This window comes from Otolemur garnettii, unplaced genomic scaffold (assembly GCF_000181295.1).
Source record: "Otolemur garnettii isolate 467f Iridium unplaced genomic scaffold, OtoGar3 scaffold00158, whole genome shotgun sequence".
In the NCBI taxonomy this organism is placed as follows: Eukaryota; Metazoa; Chordata; class Mammalia; order Primates; family Galagidae; genus Otolemur; species Otolemur garnettii.
The window spans coordinates 2,679,124-2,699,995 of NW_003852553.1; the positions used below are offsets into that span (position 1 = coordinate 2,679,124).

General features: G+C 49.2%; 1 protein-coding gene across 4 annotated transcripts in view; it reads right to left on the reverse strand.

Annotated features, from left to right (window-relative positions):
• Positions 1-20,872, reverse strand: part of BCOR (BCL6 corepressor) — a 48,148-nt gene that overhangs the window by 20,758 nt on the left and 6,518 nt on the right. For 2 of the 4 annotated variants that reach the window (XM_003799891.3, XM_003799893.3), the window contains exons 2-6: positions 7,594-7,719; positions 6,198-6,276; positions 2,398-5,244; positions 1,664-1,717; positions 1,003-1,189 (exon numbers count right to left, since the gene is read on the reverse strand). In XM_003799891.3, the coding sequence (XP_003799939.1) occupies positions 1,003-1,189; positions 1,664-1,717; positions 2,398-5,244; positions 6,198-6,276; positions 7,594-7,679 (3,253 nt within the window). In that variant the 5' untranslated portion in view covers positions 7,680-7,719. The remainder of the gene's footprint in view (positions 1-1,002; positions 1,190-1,663; positions 1,718-2,397; positions 5,245-6,197; positions 6,277-7,593; positions 7,720-20,872) is intronic. The other 2 variants (XM_023519133.1, XM_023519132.1) reach the window with 1 other exon arrangement.

The window sequence follows — 20,872 nt, forward strand, 5'->3', positions numbered from 1 at the left end:
AAAAAAAAAAAAGAAAGAAAGAAAGAGGCGGCACCTGTAGTTCAGTGGGTAGGGTGGCCAGCCACATACACCAAGGTTGGTGGGTTCAAACCCGGCCGAGGGCCTGCTAAACAACAATGACAAAAACAGCCAGGTGTTGTGGCAGGTGCCTGTAGTCCCAACTACTTGGGAGGCCGAGGGAAGAGAATTTCTTAAGCCCAAGAGTTTAAGGTTGCTGTGAGCTGTGACACCAAGGCACTCGACCCAGGGCAATAGCTTGAGACTCAAAAAAATAAAAACCCACAGAAATGAAGAGAATAACCTTTACTTGTTGCCAACGCATCTTATCACCAGGGAAGTCTCATAGGCAAATCTCAAAATCAACGCCAGTGGAGGTAGGGGGGAGGGGGCAGCAGCTGATGGGACTGAAGAGTGTCCTGAGGAGGGCACCAGCTTTCTCTCCACATTTTGCCTCTGAAACATAAACCACCCCCACCCCACTCCACCCCCGTCTGTTGGGAAGAGCCAAGTGCCAACCTCTTGGATTCTGCTGCCAACTCCCCAAAATAGCAAACCAACCAGATACAGCAAATGATCATGTTCATGTATGTGGTGTCTTCACCATCCTTCCTCCTAATAACAGAACCTGTACCTTGGGAGGAGAATGAGTACTCTCCCTTCCATATCAGACTGTTACTCTGGAGCAGGGAGGAAATATCTAAGAAGTGTCATTCCACTGCTACAAATCAGAACCCAACCCTACCAGACACTGCCATTGCTCTACTGTACTATGTTGGTTTGGGACCAATGTTTCTTTGGAGAAGAAAATGTGTCCCAGGAAATTATCTTTCACAGATGCCTCATTCCTGGCTGCCACAATGTTTGAAAGGATGATCAATCCTTCCTTCCATGTAAAAGCAGCCCACTTCTCTGGACCTTGGGCCATCCTACGTGAATGGCTTTCTCTCACCGCCCCATTCTCACCAACGTGGTACCATAAGCAAACTGCTTGAGTGTACTTACTTCTCTCACTTTCGTTCTGGTCGGCAATAGCCTCCTCCAGGGCCACTGACTTTGGCTTTTTGTCCTGATTTCCTTTCAACCTTTCCCAGTCAGCTGGACTGAATTTGCACACCTCGGAGTCTTTGGTTGCTGGATGGCCACCTTCTCTTTCCTTCATCTCTAACTCTGAGAAGCGCATCATTGCACGCTAGAAAGAGAACGGAGATGGAAAAAAAAAAAACAACACCTTACCATAAAAGCTACTTTGTTCACCTTACCTTAAAGGAAAGTATTTTCAGAGAAGTGTGCCCAAAACCAACCACAATTTATGAGATGCAACTCAAATATTTTAAAGTTTAACAGATTAAATTTAAGAGTATCTATTTGTAAGTGGTCACATATTCTTAATTCATAGTCATATGTATACATGTTATATATGCAGTGTGTATGTATATCCATACATACACTATTGCATAGAGACAGACATTCTCTTTTGAAGGTAAATAAAACAAAACAAAACACAACGCAAAGGAAACAAAACAAAAACACAACAGAAAAGAAACAAAATGCACAATGAATAAAGACGACCATGGCCCACAAACTTCCCTTTGTATATTTGGAAATGAAATTGAACTCAAAAGGTTTATGTAAGATTCTAGTAATAAAAATTTGAAGAACTGACCTCACAGTAAGCAGCGGGTAGACATAAAATACTGTCCTCTTGTAATCCTTCCATCTATGTAATTAAAATGGGCACTCAATGGATCATTTAGATAACTTCATCCATTTTTATAAGCATAAACCAATTTTTTTTAACATTGCAAAACGATTTGGCTTTATTCATCTTTTAATTAAAAGTAAAATATCTTAAGGAAATTCCTATACAACATCTATCATAATTCACTAGCAAGTTATATACATACTCTATCCCTTTAAGCAAGCTTTTATCTCTCTCTCTCTTTTTTTGGGGGGGGGGGGTTCGGTTTTTTTTTTTTTTTTGGTGAAAAAAAAAAATTGTAAGAATCCCAGACATGCGGATGCTACACATCTCTACCAAGTATCAAGTAAGGCATTGTAAACAGCACTCCTAGGTATATTTATCTTACAGGCAGAGAAATCAAAGCATTTGATAGGTAAACGTCATGCAGCCTTTAAATATACATCACGACAATTACAACTTCTTTACCATGTTCCAGTGGAGTTCTCTTATAATCTAACAAAGTAACTTAAAGTATCCAGACACACCTAAGTGCTACCACTCAAGTTCCCTTCCTGGACACATTGCATACATTCAAATTACCATAAACTTCATTAACCAAATCTTGCTGGTACTCTACCATACACCCCCCAATCCTCTTTACACATTAAAAAACTGACAACTGGTTAAAGTCACTGAAACTCAGGTCAGAGACTCACCTGCAATGCTCGCTGCTCCCGGCTGAGCTGACTGGAATCTGCGTACAGTTCAGTAGTGACACACTTGAATCGGTCACCCACGTAACCTGCCGAGTTTGCGATTCTCTTTGCCAGCTTAGATGGCTTCGGTTTCAGGACTTTGCCATCATTTGATTCTGCCTCATCGGCTCCATCTTTGGTATAGGTGGGGGTGACATCCACGCTTGGTGGGGCACCACCCACGCAAAATGGTTTGGGATCCTCTTGGGTTTTACCAAAAGTTACAGTAGGGCCATCGCTCCCCAGATTTGGCTCCAGGAATGGAGTAGAGACTGGAATCCCTAGGTTCTCTTTGTTGGTACCTGCTGGAACACTCTCCTTGTTTAAGCCAAAGACTGACTGGCCTGGAGCAGGTTTGAAAGTGTAAGTTTCAGGGAAGTCACTGATGCGCCCCAACTCCTCTCTCAGAGCAATGAAATCGCGGTGTTGCTGCAGGCCTGGGTCAGCTGGGGGCTTGGCAGGCTCAGCACTCTGGCCAACAATGCTCTCCGCTATGAAGCCAGGTTTGGACACGTTTGCCTCAGTTTTAGCATCTGGTTCTTCTCGGAGAAGGTCTACATAGACAAGCTTGTCACTTTTGACAACAGTCTTTCCTTGATTCCAGCTGGGATTTGGCTTTAGGTTCTTGTCAGCGGGTACTTCTGGATGTAGCTTGGTGCTGCTAGCTTCCAACATCTCAGAAAATCGATTCCGGAGGGTTGGGTCCTCATAGCGGGCTCTCTCATGGGACCGAGACCTCCTCTCTGGTTTCTCCTCTTTAGTGATCTCTATGGGCGTGTGTGGTATTAACATGGGATGCACCATGCCCAACCCTAGGGCATCTTGGTAGGTCACAAACTCTGGCCGGCCTGTGGGCAGCCCATAGGGCAGTCCTGGCTTTGGGGCAAGGTGCCCAGGAAAGAGGCTGCCATTGGGCAATAAAACTGGGTGAGGGTAGACAGGTCCTTTGCCATGTAAGGAGAGGGGACTTATAGCAATGCCCTCAGGTGCTGGGTATGGGAGGTAACTCCTGGGGTAGGGAATTGGTGGGGACCTGAATGCCTCATTTGGAGACAGAAATATTGAGCTTGGCGGTAGGCCATTCTCGTTTGCTTTGAAACTCAGCTCTGGGTTGCTGGCTTTGGTGCCCTTGCTGCTGGTGCTGCTGCTGTGCTTGGCAGGCGTGGTCGGGGGCTGGCCAACGTGCTGAATGACAGATGGGGTGGTGTCTACAGAGCTCCTGCTGGTCTTGGTGCCATCTGCATTGGCATTGGGGGCAGGCGATGCAGAGGCTGGGCGGCCTGCACTTGACACTGACCCTGAAACATTAGTGATCACAGCATCTGTGCCACCCATGCGGGGACACGATGAACTCCGCTGCTGTGGTATTGCCCAGTCCAACGCTTTGTTTTTCAGTGACATGCTTTTGCCATTGTTCTCTTCATTAGGACTTGGCCCGGGCACAACCCAGGATGAGGGAGCAGTGCTAATGATTTCAGACCTATAGATAGCACAGCCATTTCCTGGAGGAGATAATGTTTCTTTTGGAATCTCACTTCCGGAGAGCACTAAGCCACTTCCAGTCCTGCTATGAACCAGGACTGTGGGAGCCATCTTTTTCATGTGGTCAGCTTTGGAAGCATCTACATCCACCACTTTAGAAGACAAGTCTAGTGGCTTATCTGTGACATCTTTGGTAACCGTCTGCTTCTCCAACAGAGGAGGTGAGCCACCATCTTTCCTATCTTGAACAACTGTCTTCCGGGCATGCCCAGGCACTGGCTGGACACTTTCACCCCCTTCCGGAGCCTTGGGATACTTGCCATTGGAAAGCCTGGAAGCGGGGAACTCACTGCTGACTGTCATGTATGGCTTCGACAGAGTGACTGAAGGAGAGGTGGAGATCCTGGCATAGTGTTTGTGGAACTCGGAGTAGGTGTCTGCAGCAGGCTGGGTTGGAAGGTGGACCCGAGGTGAGGGCCGAGGCGAGGGGGGCAATAGGAGAGCTGTGTCCCCTGGCAGGCCACTAGTGACTGCCTTAGCAGAGGGCACCCTGGGCTGCTTACTGTTCTGGATGTGGGGATAAGCGTGAGAATCGACAGGGTTCCCGGGACTGACGCCCATCTTCCACGGGAGGCTTTTGTCTGGGCAGTGGACAAGAGGTGGGATGGCTGGGGAGGCCGAAGGTGTTGAGAGCCTCATGGGTGATGCCAAAGACGACGGGATGTGTGGACTGACGTAGTGAGGTGGTGGCAGGTAGAGAAATCGCTCCCCGTTGGTGCAGACTGGAGAATACAGTGGCTGGGCCAAGCTGTAGGACTGCTGAGGTAGCAAGGCCTTGTACATGTTCAGTGAATACTTATTTGGCGAGTCAAGGAAAGGGTAGATGGCTGGCGTGGCACCCTCCATGTAAGGATTGACCCAGGGCAGCCGCAGGTAACTAGCACCATTGATGTTGAGAGGGCTCTGTTTGTCACTGGCAGGCCTGTCCAAGCCTAGCGTTTCTGCTGTGGCTACAGCACTTTTTTGTATTCCAGGCGGTGTTTTGTATATAGCACTGAAGCCATTTGGGGGCTTTCCAGAGACAGCAGAAGCCTCTACTGTTTCAGGTGTATTCGGTTTGAACTGCATCTCTGGATTTCTCTCTGAAGAAAACCCAAGGCCACCTAGAGTGCTTGTGGCAGCCTCCCGACCTTTCTCTGAGCCCAGTCCACACAAGCTAGAGTAGACGATGTTTCCAGGGACCCTGAGCCCTTCCCGGATCAAGCCAGTGCGGTCCATGCTCAGTGCTGCCAGGCCATCGATCCGATGGGCTGTACTCGCATCCACCTTTGCAGAAGAACAATGGGGGTGTTACTCAGGACACTCCTTCAGCTCGGCAGCCCCCATCCCAAAGAGACACTGCAAACTAGTTCAACGTGACATCAGCCTTAGTATTCTAGGAGAAAGGGTTAAAGGCAAGATTCCTGGGGTCTGTTACCCTTCTCCACTTCTCCAAATCCCTCTGATGCCTGCCTTCTCACCTTCGTCCAACTAGTAACCTAGAAGCATGGAAAATGTTGATCCCTTTCAACTAGAGGGCCATATATTAATTCTGTCATCTATCAACTCTGGAAATGTTATCTTCTCAGCAAAACTTCGTTGCTGCCACTGAGAAGACACCAAATCCACCCAAAACTCCCAGTACCACCTTAATGGGTTAAAGAACTCACCCTAACCCTTCCCAGGCCTGTTAGGACTTGGGGGGAGGGGTGTTCACTTTGTTTTTCCTGGATGTAGGAAGGTATTATTTAACAGAACAAGACACAATCTTCAGTGGGACAACAGGAATGGAGGGCTTTAGCTGCCTCATTTCTAAATCAATAAAGAGGCCATGGGTCAAACTGTGGTTGAGTCTTCTGACTTCCTCTCCCTAGTGTCTGAAGAGACAGTCCTGTGTTTCATATTTTACAGGAAAGGTAAACCCTAAGAGGCTACTTGAAAGCTGGAAATGTATCCAGCTGGGAGCATTGATGTGGCACATAGCTTATGGAAAGAAAAGGCGGCACGCAACCCACCAGTCACTAGGGGATGGGGACATATGCAGCAAGCATGTTGGAACAAGTGTACTGCCAAGAAGGCAAGACAGGAAGAGCTTGGGTGGGGGCCTTGTCTATAGCAGGGGCTTCCTATTCTGCCCTGCCCTGAACCCCCCCACCCTTTAATGGTATGAAAATTAATCCGATTGATTACAGATCACTGATGTTCAGATATCACATCAACAGAAGCCATTAATCTCTTACCACGTTGTGGTTTAGGGGATTCTCTTCCCTCAGTTCCAGTCTGGCTTTTGAAGTGTCACCATCATTTACAGGAATTTTCCTATTAAAAGGACATACCAACTTCATGAAAGCATTCCTCATTGAATCCAACTTTCATACATCTCCCAGAACAGACCAGTTTCTACTAACCCAATTTTTTAAACAGCCCATAAATCCTCTTCCCACATTGGCCCATATTGAAAGTTGCCCCCAAATGGTGATCCAAGCTAACCAGAAATAAACAAAGGAAATGCAGGACCTTTCATGCATGGGAGTATGAATCACAAATACATCCCCCTAAGGTGGATAAGTCAGAAGTTAAGCACAATCATTTCTCCCATGAGATCCTTTTCTCTAGAGAGGCCAAGTAGGCCAATCTGAGCTCAGCTGTCCCAGCCAACCCTTAGAAACTCTTCTGGAGGGTAGACATGAAGTAATCACATGGCCAAGGGGGACTGGAAGGCTGGAGTCTACAGGCTGGCTGTCTTATCAACCACTTCTGTATTACCCATGAGGACAGGCTTTCGAAACTTTTCCCAAAACAAAGTTAGAAACCATGTCCTAGGAAACTAGTTTCCATGGTGATAAGAAAGCCATATTTGACTGCCTTTATCAAAATGACAGGAGGATACACACTAGTATCATACAAGTGTCAGCTGTTCTAGGCTGGAGAGGAAGCTGCACATCTGTGCCAGGCTGCTGCCGCTGCCCTGGGACTTGTTATCAGTGAGCATCGATAAAGAAAGTGCTTGGTGCCAACTTCCAAATCCCCAGGATAAAATCGCTGACAAGCGGCAAAGGAAAAGTTTCATTGTTACCCCGAAGAGCAGCTTCAATCATCTACTGCTTAGCTGCCTCCAATATTACTGATCAGGAAGCACAACGGAGCTGTTGGGCCACTAAAACCAGGCACTAATGGCCTCACTGAACAGGCAGCAGAGGACAACAAGAAATCCTAGGCTTAAATGAAGGAAAGAGTGGCTCTCTCCCCCATTTATTACTGAGCAAACTATTTGTTTTAAAAGCACATAGAATGCCGCTCCACCTGGGCCCACGCTCCTGACATTTAGAGTTAAAGCAGCATATAGACTGGGATTAATTCTCCTTCATAAATATGAAATAATAAATTAAGGACGAAAGTGCACTGAAAGGCCGCTTTAGGGGCTAATCTTTTAAAGGGCGGCAATGCTTCGCTGAGCTGGGTTGCCTGTTAAAACTGTAAATCAAGGGCTGCCGGCTAGGCGGGAGCTTTCTCCCCCATCCCTTTTGGGCCCACGGTGACTGTAAGGAGGGGGGCCTCAGGGTGGGCTCTGCTCAGGAGGGCTGGGGAAGAGGCCAGATCTCTCGCCTCATGCCTGGCCCAGATGGCCACATTCACCTGTCTTCGTTCGCCCCACACATGCGGACCCGCTCGCTGTTCATCCAGCTGTGAACGTTCCCATACAGGGGGGTTGCTGAGAGCATGTCGTCTTCTGGGATGGCAGCTTTGATTCAAGCGTCTAGTCTGTTTAAAAGAAGAAAAAAAAAATCCCAGGAGGTTGAGTAAAGGAGGGCCAAACAGGGAGCTCAAGAAGGCCTCTTTCTAGGCAATTCATACAGGAGGCAGACTTGGGGAGGCAGGGTGTGGTTGATCGTCTACAGAGGTCTGGAAGCCAAAGGTACACAGGACCCAAAAGTACAGCATGTACAGCAAAGGAGCGTGCAGCTTCCCTGGTAGGAGGAGCTGGCAGTGGGGAAAAGTTTAAAACAAAACGAGCAGCCCATCCAGGGTATAGCACACATCCAAGATAGATCACTACACGTGCCCGCCTACCCCCTTTCCCAGTCTTGGAAAGTGTATGGTGGTCGGGAAAAAATGATTCATTCTTGACACTTGCTAAAGAAGGTAGAGAAGATTTTATTCAAGGGGGGGACTATGGCAATATGCTAGATCACTGGGAGGCACAAACTGATCCCCTTCCTGGCGACAAAAGGCTACAAGGATGGCAGAAGGCACTACAGTGAGGCGTGGCAGCAGATCTAGGGTTCAAACCAGAGCTGAATTTCCAAGGCTATCATGTGTGCAACTTACAGATCGAGGGTGAAAAAGAGTCGGTGGGCTGGTGAGCTGCCCCACCCGAGCCCTAGATTAGATTAAGCACCTAATGGGGTGGTTTTGCCTGGGTGGTTTTGCCTGGGAGCTGCAGAGGGAGGTGGCTGAGTAATTCAATGACTGCCTGCTCACTGGGGACAAGAAATCATTAGCAAGCGCACAAGTCTTAGCAGCCCAGGCTGATGGGCTCCAAGCCGCTAGCACACACAGGGAGGCGGGGTACAGGGGTGCAGGGGGCCAAAACCCACCCATTTTCCACCTCCTGAGAGGGGAAGGCTGCAGAGGCAGAGGAGCCCAGACCACCTCCCATCCTCCCTTACCTCCTCTGCCCACTGCCCCCACCCACATCACATTCTAGTTTGCTGCATGAGTGAAGGGTCAGGACAAGCTGCATTTTATTAACAGGATTATCACGGCGCGTGATTTATCCTCGTGCAGGATTTTAATTGCTCTTTGGAGGTTGAGCCGTTTCTTTTGACTGCGCTTCAGCCCATATCCTGCTGTTAAATGCTGGGTTAATAAGTAGGGGAGCCTTTAATGCCTGGGACCGATGGCCCTCAGCAATTCCCTGCTCCCAAACACATCTCAGCCTCCCTTGTCCAGGACTGGCCACAGCATTTTTCCACGGGACTCAAACCTGGGTGTGAAGTAAGTGGTGCACAGATCATCAGGGGAACTTTTCTTTCCCTTCCCTCACACACCCACCCACACAGTTTCCGAAAGCCCAAATGTTCCCTAAGTTGACACATTTCCTTTGTTAGCAGGAAAAAAATATGCAAATGATTGCTTTTACACTTTAGCACACGGAGCATACTGCAGGTCGGTTGGGCTAGAGGCACCCAGTCCGGTCCGAAGGTGAGGGTCCCAGATTCCTCTGCAGGAGTGACTCAGGCTCGGGGTGGGGGAGCACCTAGGAGGATTGAATCTAAAAGCCAGGCTCTCCTTGAGCGTTCCTTTGTCCTAACTAGGTCTTTTTTGTCCACCAGCACCCCCAATCGGCCCCCATCCATAGAACAACGTCTGTTAATCAAAATCCACATGCATGGACACACCATGCACAGAGCTCAACAATGAAGCTGGAAGGGAAGGAAAGGGCCAGAGAAAGAGGCTGAAATCTGCAGAGATGCGTCAGGCGTGGTGGGCTTCTGAAAAGCTATTTCCCTAGGAAGTCAGTCTCTTTCTTCAGATTGGGATGTTTCCAAAGGGCTAACCATAGCACCTCAAAGACTGAGCTAGGTGGTGTTGGGGGAAGGTTCTGGGAGCTCATGAGCTTTTCTTCCACCCTCCAAATATACAAATTAAGTGTGGAAGGCCACCACTAGTGCTGGGCAGACCACAAAGCACATTCAAGGCAGTGTCCCCTCCCCAATCCCTACCACCCTTTCTAACAAAAGGAAGTCATCCTGGGTGGCCTTGGTGTCAGTGTGCCCTGCTCATTGGGCTTCACATTTGATAAAATATGGAAATGACATGAGGAGTAAAAGGACCTAAATCAAACCCCCAAGAAAAGATGAGGGAAGAAGCATGTGACTAAGGAATCTCAATCTTCTGGTGTCCTCATACTTGGAAACTGGCTCCCCTTGTTTCAAACAAACTGCCTCCTACACCTCCTTTAGCAGTCACCTTGTGAAAAGGGCTTGGACTTAGGACAGGTGACTGCAGCTTAGATGCAACTGGGACCACTGGGCGCCTTTAAAGCTTCTCCCCTTCTCTAGGGCTCATCCTTCAGGGCTTTCAATATTAATGCTGCACAGATAAATGACACCAGCCATCAGAATGAAGTGCTCTCACATGCACAGGGTCAGGTGGAGGGTGGAGGCCAGGAGTGTGTTTCAGTGTCATCTGTGTGTGTGTTGGGAGGGGAAGGCTGGGGGCTGGGACAAAACAAAAAAAGCAAAAGGGGGTACGTTGTTAGATCTTGCTGTGGACTACACACACACACACACACACCCCTTAAAATCTTTAGCTGCCCCATGAACTTTTTGTGAACTGTTTAAAAGAGGAGGTCTGTTGAACAAACAGCGGCGCCACTGCCAGCCATAATTTCATTGCAATAAGCTAAATACTTTTAACTCTTCAGGTTCCTGGTCAAAGATGGAGTGGAGAGGAAGGGGCCAATAAGCCATGGCCCTGCCTGGCCGAAGGCCTTTCTACTTCCTGGGTGACAAACAAAAGCAGCCCAACACCCCAGCAGAAACATCCTCTTGGCAAAGGTCATACTGCTGACATCAAGCCATTAGTGAAGAACAGGGATTACCATCATTACCAGCCCTGACTTCTCAGGGATGCATAACAAAGGAAGGGGACACTGGGGTAAGAAATAAGACTGAGAGGCAGAGCTGTAGTGACTCTCATCTTACCCCATCTCTAGAAGCTGCTGTTTAAATAGCTTGGGCCTTATTCTACTTCTAAGGCAAAAGTGCTTCAGGACTGACTTTACTGGGTGGCGCCTGTGGTTCAGTGGGTAGGGGGCCAGCCCCATATACTGAGGGTGGCCAGTTTGAGCCTAGCCCCAGCTAAACTGCAACCAAAAAAATAGCCAGGCATTGTGGCAGGCACAGCTGTAGTCCCAGCTACTTGGGAGGCTGAGGCAGGAGGATCGCCTAAGCCCAAGAGTTGGAGGTTGCTGTAAGCTGTGATGCCAAAGCACTCTACCGAGGGCGATAAGTAATACTCTGTCTCTAAAAAAAAGGAAAGAAACAAAACTGACTTTACTGACCCTCAGGGGCAGGACATGGTAGAGAGCGCAATGACAAACACCACCTCAAGGCACTATGCAATTACATATGAGGCTCACTGGCTCTTATTTTTCAGCACCCCCCCTTCTTCCACATGCAGGCTACCTTTCCAGAAGTGCCAAGATGTGTGAAGTCACTCATGAAAAGCACTTTACAAGCACCAACCTGTTTCTACTGTGAGCTGCTAAGCTGCACTTTGGCTCTGGGTTTTAACCCTTTTTTCTAGTAGTGGGCAAAGATTTGGGATAGATATGAAGAGGAAAACTGGCTGAGAGAGGAGTTCAAACAGGGAGGGTGTGCAGCCTGGGAATTGGAGTGCCTGCCTGCTCAAACTCCCAGTTGTAAGGGATCTCCAGCTCTTAGTACAGTGGCAACTGAAAGCACAGGAAAGCTGGAGTCACCCTCAGTAGACTCTGAGCAGTCATTTCTCCAGAGATAAGAGTTCTGATTAGAGTACCTGGGCTTGGGCTAGGCACTGCGAAGAAAGAACTGATTGGCAGAACAGGGTCAAGGGACCAACGTTAGGAGCTGTCACTCCAACCTTGGCATCCCTAAGTAGGGGCACAGCTGTGAAAAGATGTGAGGGGGCCAAGCAGCTCCCACTGCCACCATTTTCCTAATTCCCAGTATAAGCACACCACTGTAGACTGAGGAAAAGGACAGAACACTTGTTCTTTCTTTAAAGGCAATGTATTCTTACAGACCACAGACAGCAGGATGAAAGGAAGGAATAGTGGCCACAAGAGGCTGGAGGTATGTGAAGGGAGGAGAGGCAGCACCAGGCCACTTTTCACTGCCACTGCCCTTGAGGTGGCCATCGGTTCAGGTCTGCACATAATGCTTGCCAAGTGGTAGTGGCAATATGAAAAGCATTACCACCAAACCACCCCAACTCACGCCTCCCTGCTCTCCATGCAGGTGGCTCATCTTAGAGGTTTTTCCTAAGTTCCTCTAGGTTTTCCCAGAGGGTACCTCTCTCTAGGCTTCCTTGGCTTACCAGGCAGTTATCCAGTTAGTGGCCAAGAGGACTCAACGAGTTTGCAAGGGCTTCCAGCTCAGATGGCCATATAGGCATCAGGGATCTCGGCTAGTGTGCTAAGGTCCTCTGTGGGCTGGGGATCTCTTCAAGCAAAGGGCCTTGCTACTGAATGGTTGGTTCCCTGTGGGGGACATTCAGGAAGAACACGGTCACCACAGCCTTCCAGCTCCCACCCTCACCCCTGCTGTGTCTATGGGCAGGTGGCTGAACTTTTCCAAACTTGGTCCCCTCTATAAATATTTGGCACTGTTTTCCAGAGTATTAAGCTGCACTACAGACTTGAGTTTTGCTTGGCAATAGCTGGTGCTGGGCACACATGACCCTGTTAAATAGCATTGGACGCCAGTAAACATATGGTAGAACCAGCCCCAGAATGGCTCTACATAGTTGCTTTCAAGCAGCACTACCCCATAGTGGGAGAAGACTGAGGCAGGAACACAGAAGGGGCCGAAACAGGAAGGGATGACCTTCAGCAGAGTTTGATAGATTTCACAGAAACTCAAAGCAAACCATGCCAGCTCTAGGCACGAAGACTGCAGACTGAGTCACAGCTGTGCTGTGTTCCTAGTGTCAAGGAAGGGAGGGGCCAAGACATTCCTATTTTAGAATATGTTGGGGGGGCTGCATGGGGGTGGGACATGAGAAGGAAAAGCTTTTCGGAATGTGCAGTGTTTCTGTGTGTGGATCCTCCTGGGCTGCTTTCTGGGGTGTTATGCAGCTGGGCGGTAGGAAACCCCAAGGCTGCCCTCCAGGTCCCAGAAAGGCAGGGTTCCAGGTTTTCAGGAGTGTGGTCCAGGGAGGTCGCTGACCTGGTCCCAACAAGCCTCCACCTACCACCTCACCTTCAACCTCCTATATCCGACCCCACCCCCACCCCAGCCTTGGTTGTTGAGGTGGGATAGTGAGGAGTGATCCAGCCGACCAGGTGCTGTCTCTGGGCACACTCCAAGCCACAGTCTCCAGGCACGACCCCACCCACTCCACCAAGTTTTGCATTAGTAACAGAAAGCGGAGGGAGATGGGAAACTTGCCCAGTCCTGACCTTTTGAGCACCCAGAACCTTCCCTGCCTCCTCTGGTGGCTTGCTGGATGGCTGTCTGGGTCAGAGTGGAAGGATAGCCCCCCAGGCAGGAGTGAACTTGGCCGCGCGGCAAGGAAGAAAGGGGGAGGGGCGTCCCCTCCCCGGGCTGAGCCGCCTCAGCCCAGAGCACGATCAGTCGGCAACAAAGGGATTTTCTCTCCCACCTCACACACCCGTGCAGCTCGGGGGTTGCCTGCCCTCCTCGCGGCTCCTTCGCCAGAGGTCCCAGAGCCAAGCAGAGGTCCCAGTGCCAGGCCCGAGCCACTGAACACACCCACACCATCGTTACCGCCGGGCCTTCCAGGAACTCCAGCAGTCTCGCTGGGAGGCGGCGCGACCTCCCCAATCCCCGACCTTACTTACTTAACCCCTTGGACTCTGCAGCCTGAAGCGCTCCTCTCTGGTCCCCTTTTTGAGCCCTAGCCACACCTTCTGTCCCCGCCACTGCGTCTCTGACAAAAAGAAACTTTGGGTGGGCCCAGGCAGAACCTGGGATAACCTGAAGCTAACAGGGAAATGTAGCCCAGCCCACCCGGGGGAATAGGCATTGCAGACCCTTCCTCACATGGTTCTGGGTTCCCCCTTCCCGTCAGACTAGAGCAGTGGCTCCTCTGGACCCCTCCCCTAGAAAGAGTGAGCCAAGGGAAGCCAACCCTAAGGAGGGGGTAGATGGGGAGTTGGGGGGGCACCTATCCGAATAGGGTTGCCACCAGCGTCTTCCAGACAGAGCCACAGGCTCGGAGGTCAGGTGCCCTCCCCCCCAGCTCACAGACCAACGGACACTTAATATTATCCCTGATGGCCAGTCCAGGCCACCGGGTACCTTTTTGTTCTTTTCACTTCTCTTCTGTGTAGCACAACCACATCGGGAGCCAGGAACCCAGTGTGTATTCAAGATTGGGGGAATCTGGAAACAGGTGTCCCTCAACAGGAGGCCACCCAGCACCAAAAATCTAAATAGAAAGCCAGCATCCCCCCACCACTCTCTCTTTCCCCTAAAAAAAAAAAGAAGCCCCACATGCCCACTTTGGTCTGGTCCCCAGAGAGCTGGGTCCCCACTGGAGTGTCTATACAACCTGGGGGCAAATCTAGAATAAATGTTCCATATCACCCCTCCGAAGGCCATGTCAATGCACTTTTGTTTCCACCAGGGCTTTGCAGGAATAAAACATTTAATGCTGCTACTGCCCCCACCCCCAAGGAATAAGCTATACCATAAGGCTAATAACAGCTATCATTAGTCTACATAGGAAGCACAAAGGAACTTTTAACACATAAAAGATGGGTAAAATGCAGAGGTCCTGTGAGTTCCTTACTGATTGTGCAGAGCCTGGGAATCCCAGGAAGGCTGGGAGTCCCAGAAAGGCTGGGAATGAGGGTAAGAGGAGGAGAGGGGCACCCACTTTCTTTACAAGGAACAATAGGAATCCCATGTCTGCTACTCAGTCTTGGAACTCAGAGCACCCAAAACAAAGCCATGGAACAACTGTGGTAGAGATGGGGGCCCATGAATTTTTGTAGCTATTCAGAGCTTAATTACTCCTCCTTGATCCATGGGACTAGACACGACACCACCAAGGTTAAAATGCCCTGAAGAGTGCCGAGCAGATGTGAGTGAGCTGGCAGACGCGCAAATGAGGCCTGCCTAGGAGCACGATAACAAGTGACTAATACATTGCATATCGTTGAAAGAAAATTATTTTTCTCTAATTTGCATTTGCTTGGGGGAAAAAAAAGCCAACTCGAGTCCCTCCTCACAAGCACAAGTCTAATCCTGGAAATACAGCCCGGCTGCTTTAAGAGAGCTGGAAGGAGGGAAAGACTGCCAGTGTTTTGGCGTTACAGGCTTGTTTATCTTTCCGCCTTTCCTCCAAGGCGCAACTCGTTTTGCAAGCAACATTCCTACAGAAAATGGCACACGTCATAAAAAGAGACCAATTTATAGAACTGGCACTGAAGTTCATGTATCACTCCAGAAGCATCTTCCAGCTCCCCACAGGGAACCCAACTAGATGTAGTAGTCCATGTTAGAACTTTGAGGGTAGACCTGCGGGTGAGGGGGTCAATTAACTAAATTTGCAGATATCGTACAGTCTGTATACTCCGGAGCCAAAGTCACAGAGGAGGGCAGGATATAGATTTAAGTTAGACCTAAATGATTCCCCAAAACCCAAGGCAGCCAGGGGTTAGGGTTTAGAAGGCTTCAACCTTGGGATTCCTGGGGGAGGGGGGATTTTTACACCTAGTTCGCCCCAGGCCAGCCCAGAGGCAGCCCTACAGTCTTGGTGTCAAAAGCCACCTGCTTGAGCCAGTGATGCACCTTCAGGACTCGCAGAGTGGGTGATTGCCACCACCAACTGCTCTCCCTCCCACCCTCTCTGCAGGGCCTGGCAGAGTACCAGGAACTCAGAAGGCCCATGGCTGTGGGCATCCAGTTGATGAAGTCAGAGTGGGTGGTGCTGCGAGCAGACCTCAGAACTGCACCTTTGCATTCTGCAGCTGAAGGCAAATGCTATCTTGAAAATGAGAAGGCTTACAGGGAAGGGATATGGGCAATCAAAAGCCAATCTGCACCCCTTCCTTTGAAATATACCTCCCCTTTGGGTCCTGAACCTACACACTTGCCATTTCCAATCTGGAAACAGTGCCCAGCGCACAGAACACAGCACCCGCCTGTTTTTAACTTGTCTGAATAACAGGGCCATTTTAGAGGGGAACAACAGGCTTCAGAGCCTCTGCAATTTCCAGAAAGCCTTCAGTTAATAACACATTCTTTCCAACAAGCTTACTTAGGGCTAAAAGTTATTTTCCCAAATCTTAAAAAAAAAAGCTGTCATGAGCAGCTGAGGACCCAGGTATATGGTTCCTGGCTAAACCCCTAAAGACTGTGACAATCACTGCCCCATGGGCCTTCTCCTACCACCTCTGCCTCACCACCAAGTTCCCTAAACCAAGATACATACAAACCATCCGGCACCCCACCCCAATCCTGGGAAGTCATGCAGATGTGTGCTGGGGATGGGGGCGGGGCACTGCAGAGCTTTGTCTCATCTGAGGACAAGATGGCCAGAAAGTGGCCACCACCTCTGCAGCTCCTCCAGGGGCATGCATAGTGTGCGCTTTGTGTAAGTGCTGAGGAGGCGCAGCGCTGCTCGCGCGCCAACAGCTGTCACATTATTTGCACTCGCTGTAAACAGCCTTCACATTCCCCCCTTACCACATAGTTAAAGCCAGACTAACAATCCACAGTTAGAGATCAAACCAACAACAGCAGCATTGTGTCTGCCTTCGCTGCCTTAGCACCAAGCCCAGCAGCTGGCAGGTTTCTCCGGAACAAGGGACCCCCCTCTCCCCCCACCCCTCCAGGCTCTAGCCAAGGCTAGCCAAGGAAGCATGCGTTTGTCAGTGCTGTTTGTTAAAGCAAAAGAGCACCGCCATTTCGCAGAGATTTCTGTGTAGTTCATCAGCCCTCACCCAGAGTTTGCTCCTTCCGGTAGCCTGGAGAAGCATCCTGGGAATGAAGGTTGTTGAGACTACCAAGGTTGGTTTCTTTTCTTTTTTAAGACAGAGTCTCAAGCTATCGCCCTAGGTTGCCCTGACGTCACAGCTCACAGCAACCTCAAACTCTTGGGCTTCAGCGATTCTCTTGCCTCAGCCTCCCAAGTAGGTGGGACTACAGGGGCCCACCTCAACGCCCAGCTATTTTTTTGTTGCAGTTGTCATTGTTGTTTTTTCAGGCTTGGGCCGGGTTCGAAACCTGCCAGCCTCCGTGTATGTGGCCGACGCCCTAACCACTGAGCAATGGGCCCCGCCCCAAGGTTGGTTTCTATGTTCACTAAGTAGGGGCTGGCATGCCTTGCAGCTCCCCAACACCATGTTATAGAGGCCAGTCTGATTTGAGCTTTCTGCAGCCCGAAGCAGAAGATCTCTTGTCTTTCAGAAATTGCCCAACTCATTGAATACTTACTGGTCGCCCCAGTGATCAAAATGTCTCCTTTATGATTTTTGGTTAAGTCGAACATTTCCATAATTGTCATTATTAGTGCAAATTACACGCCTAATCGGTCCTTAAATAGATTTTAATTAAATAAGCATACAAGGCTCATTTTATGACTTAAGAAAGGCATTACTTTTCGTTATAAACTTTCCACAAGGATATAGAATAACGATAGCAGACAAATACTTATTCTTTGAAAATCACCGATATCCAATGGGCAAAGTATCATGAGACAGACTGTTTTACCTTCTGGAATGGAAGCTAAGACCAGATATATCATAGCTCCACAACTTTCCTCCTGGGATGGGAGAGGGGATTTCTTCCTCCAAAGCAGTACTTCTGTCTTCTGTTTGGCCAGTAGAAATAACCCCCAAATGCTACTTTTCTTTACCCATTTGATGAGATTTGTCCAACTAGTCTCTTCTAAAGACCACTCCTTCCCACCTCCATCTGTTTTCCACCCCTTAGTCTGCTCCGAGTCATGGTACAAAGCAGGCAGGCTGTGCTTGTTAAATGCTGTGTAAAATGCTGTTAATAAAATAATAAATACAAAGGATGGAGGCTGCTGGTTCCATGGGTGTTTTGACTGGAAATGCCTTGGCACTTGTCATGTGTTTATGGGAGGGCAGACAACTCTAGGATTTACATAGTTTGGACATTTCTGTACTTCATTTATTCTTTCCTAAATGACGTAGACCTCAAGCTATTTCAAGTTTGCATTTGTACAGAACTGTTAAATGCCTAGGAGTTTCTCCAATTAAACTTAAGTTTTAAATCAGACCCAAAGCTGGAACATTCACTGACTGTCTCAACTCTACCCTCACCCTCAGTTGCTGGAGAAAACAAACACCCTAGAAAATAATCCTTAGTCCTCAAGCTCCCCCACCTTTACCCCCCTCCGAGGGCTCCAAGGGCAAAGGTTAAGGTGTCACCGGATTCCAGGCCAGGTCCAGGCTGTACACTGTGGCAATCATCCCAGTTAGATGCATCCTGTACAAACGCTACCTCTTAAATAGTGTGCTGGGGTGGGGGGGGCGGCTGGGGGGGGGGTGTTGGTGGCCTGGTAAAACCTACTATTCACAAAACGATGTCAGCAAAGGCTGTAAGGCATTCTTTAGAGAGGGACCAGGGATTCGTGCCTACTGAAGCTCTTTCAGCACAAAGGCCTTTAGGGGAAGAAGGGAAAGAGAGAAAGGAGGAGGGGAGAGAGGAGGAGAGAAAGGGAGGGAGGGTTCCTGTTTCAGAGCAGGCATCCCCTGAGAGTCAAGAACCAAGTGTAGCTTCAATCAAATGCTGACTTCCCCTCTGGGAGTCGAGTAAGAAACCTGATCACAGTAGCTTACTACCGGCCTGGATCCATACAGGTCTGGTTTTCTTCTCATGCTAGTAATTTTTTTAAATACATATCGATATAAAAGAAGCAATCCCTGGCAGACTTTATTGAAAACCACACTGAGCCCTCATAACATCCGGACTTAATCCCTATCAAACAAACCACAGCCCCTCTGGCCTCTGCAGCAGGCTATACCACCTCTCACCTCTTCCAACCAGGTCTTCTCCCCTCTAGCTGCTGCTGTACCCTCCCCCAAAATAAGGCTAGGAAGACTTGTCAAAGGGCACCTAGATAAGGGTTCTGAAATCAATTCCTAAATTCCTAACGGTCCTGCTTAGAGGAAAAAAAAAAATCCAGGTCCTTTCATATGGAATCCTTTAAAAGGCAGAATGCAAAGAACTGTAACAAAGGGAAGCAGAACCTACAGAGGTGGACCTGAGGAAATATCTTTGGAGAGGAGCTTTAACCTGCATCCTTGGGTCCCAGGACACTGGCCTAGCAGGTCTCAGGGGGAGGGGAGGGTCTCAGAGAATAATATCAGGGGCAGCAGAGAATAGAGGATCAACCTATAGGAACAAGACCAGTCATTCAAAGCAATTATTAATCCTTGGGGCCTACTATGTGCCAAGTATTCTACTTAGATCCTAAAGGTGGATAATTATTCCCAGTCTTACAAATGAAGAAACTTACTGAGGCTCAGAGGCCATAAATAACTTGCCCCCAAGGTCACACAGCTAGTAAAAATGGGCCATGGTCAAACTCAGTCCTGGAGTTGTGGAGAGGATCCAATTATTGGTCTAATTGTGCCATCTGAAATCCTTGTTTTCACATACTGTCTCCTGGAAGGAATTCAAAACGGGTATACTGGACCTAACGAAGCAAGTATGGTATAAAAAGAGTGTTTAACACCTAAGTTTATCCATCTACACAATGAGCCTTGAACCCAGTTTCTCCTACATCCAGTAAACTTTGTCCACTGAAATCTTCACAGTTTCCCCCTACATCCTACAAATCTTCCTACAATGAAATACCCTGGTGTAAGACCAATGTTTCCAACAAGGTTACAATTTCCTTTCCTTTAGTATCCCAGGACAGTAAAGGGTAGGTGGGTTGGCTACTCTCAGGCCTTTGATAAAAGTACTGACTGCTGATACTAGGAACAGGCTTGCAACCCCAGTTTTGCCACATAAAGAAGTAAACCAAATTATCTAGAATGAGCAAGAGTCCTTTGCAAGGAGCTCCTACACCAATCTCTCCTAGGGTTTAAACGAAGAACTCCAGACACCCAAGTAGGGTAGGAGAGGGAATTAAGATGTAAGGAAGAGGCAGGCAAAATGCCCAGCCCTACTGGACCACCCTAGTGTTCCGACAAAAAGCCAAGCAGAGGTTAGGTATATCTTTGCTTTTCCCAGTCTTTCATCCCATAAGCGCTGAGTCCAACATCCCTTCTCCACTCCATCCTGAATTTGAAAATCTGCTCCCTCCGGTAACTACCAACATCCGACGCCCCAGCCACCACGGTTGAGGGCTGCCTCTGGCTCAGCTTTGGTGGGGACAGGCTAGGGCACAGACACTCAGCTGCCCCTTCAGGCTCCCCGGACCGGTTGCTCCTCCCGACGCCCAAGCTCCAGATGTATGACAGGGACCTGCGGCGCGACAGGGCAAGCAAAGGCCTAGGCAGAGGGAGAAACTGAGCGGTGGCAGCGGCGCAGGGGAGCTCACCCTAAAACACACCCCCGCAGCCCGGCCGCTACTGGCTCTGGGCCAACCCTTTACAAGTGCCTTTCTTTCTCTTTTTTAAACTTTACAGTCTTGGAAATCAGGCTGGGTTTCCAGCTCTGCACCCCCACCCAACTCGGGGATGGCTTCCCAACCCCTTTCGGGAGGAGACCCCCGACCTCCCAACCCAGGGAACCACTAGACGGCGCCCGGAGCAGACACCTCCCACCACACCGCTGCCTACTTAGGCCACCTGGCTCGGGCAGCTTCCCAAAGCGATTGCCGTCCAGCCGAATTTGGGACCGCAGTGTCCCGAGGGAACTCCTCAAAGCCCCAACCTATGCGTTCTGCATGCAGCGCACCCAACGCATTCGCGTTCTCTCTTAAAGGTCTAAGCTTCCGGAAGAGAGTTGGGGGAGAGAGCAAGGCAGTAAGGGCTGCCTTTTTTTCCTGATTCAAGTTTTTGGTGTCCCTGGCACGATTGTAAGAGCTGGGACAGAACAATAGAAATGGGGGGATTGCCGGAAATGGTGCAGGAAGACCCCAATAACCCTATAAACCTCCCTGCCCCGGCGCCATTACTACTAGCATTGAAAGACCCACAGTGCCTTCAATTCAATAGTGCCTTTTTATAACTTTTTTCCTAAACACGTCCCCC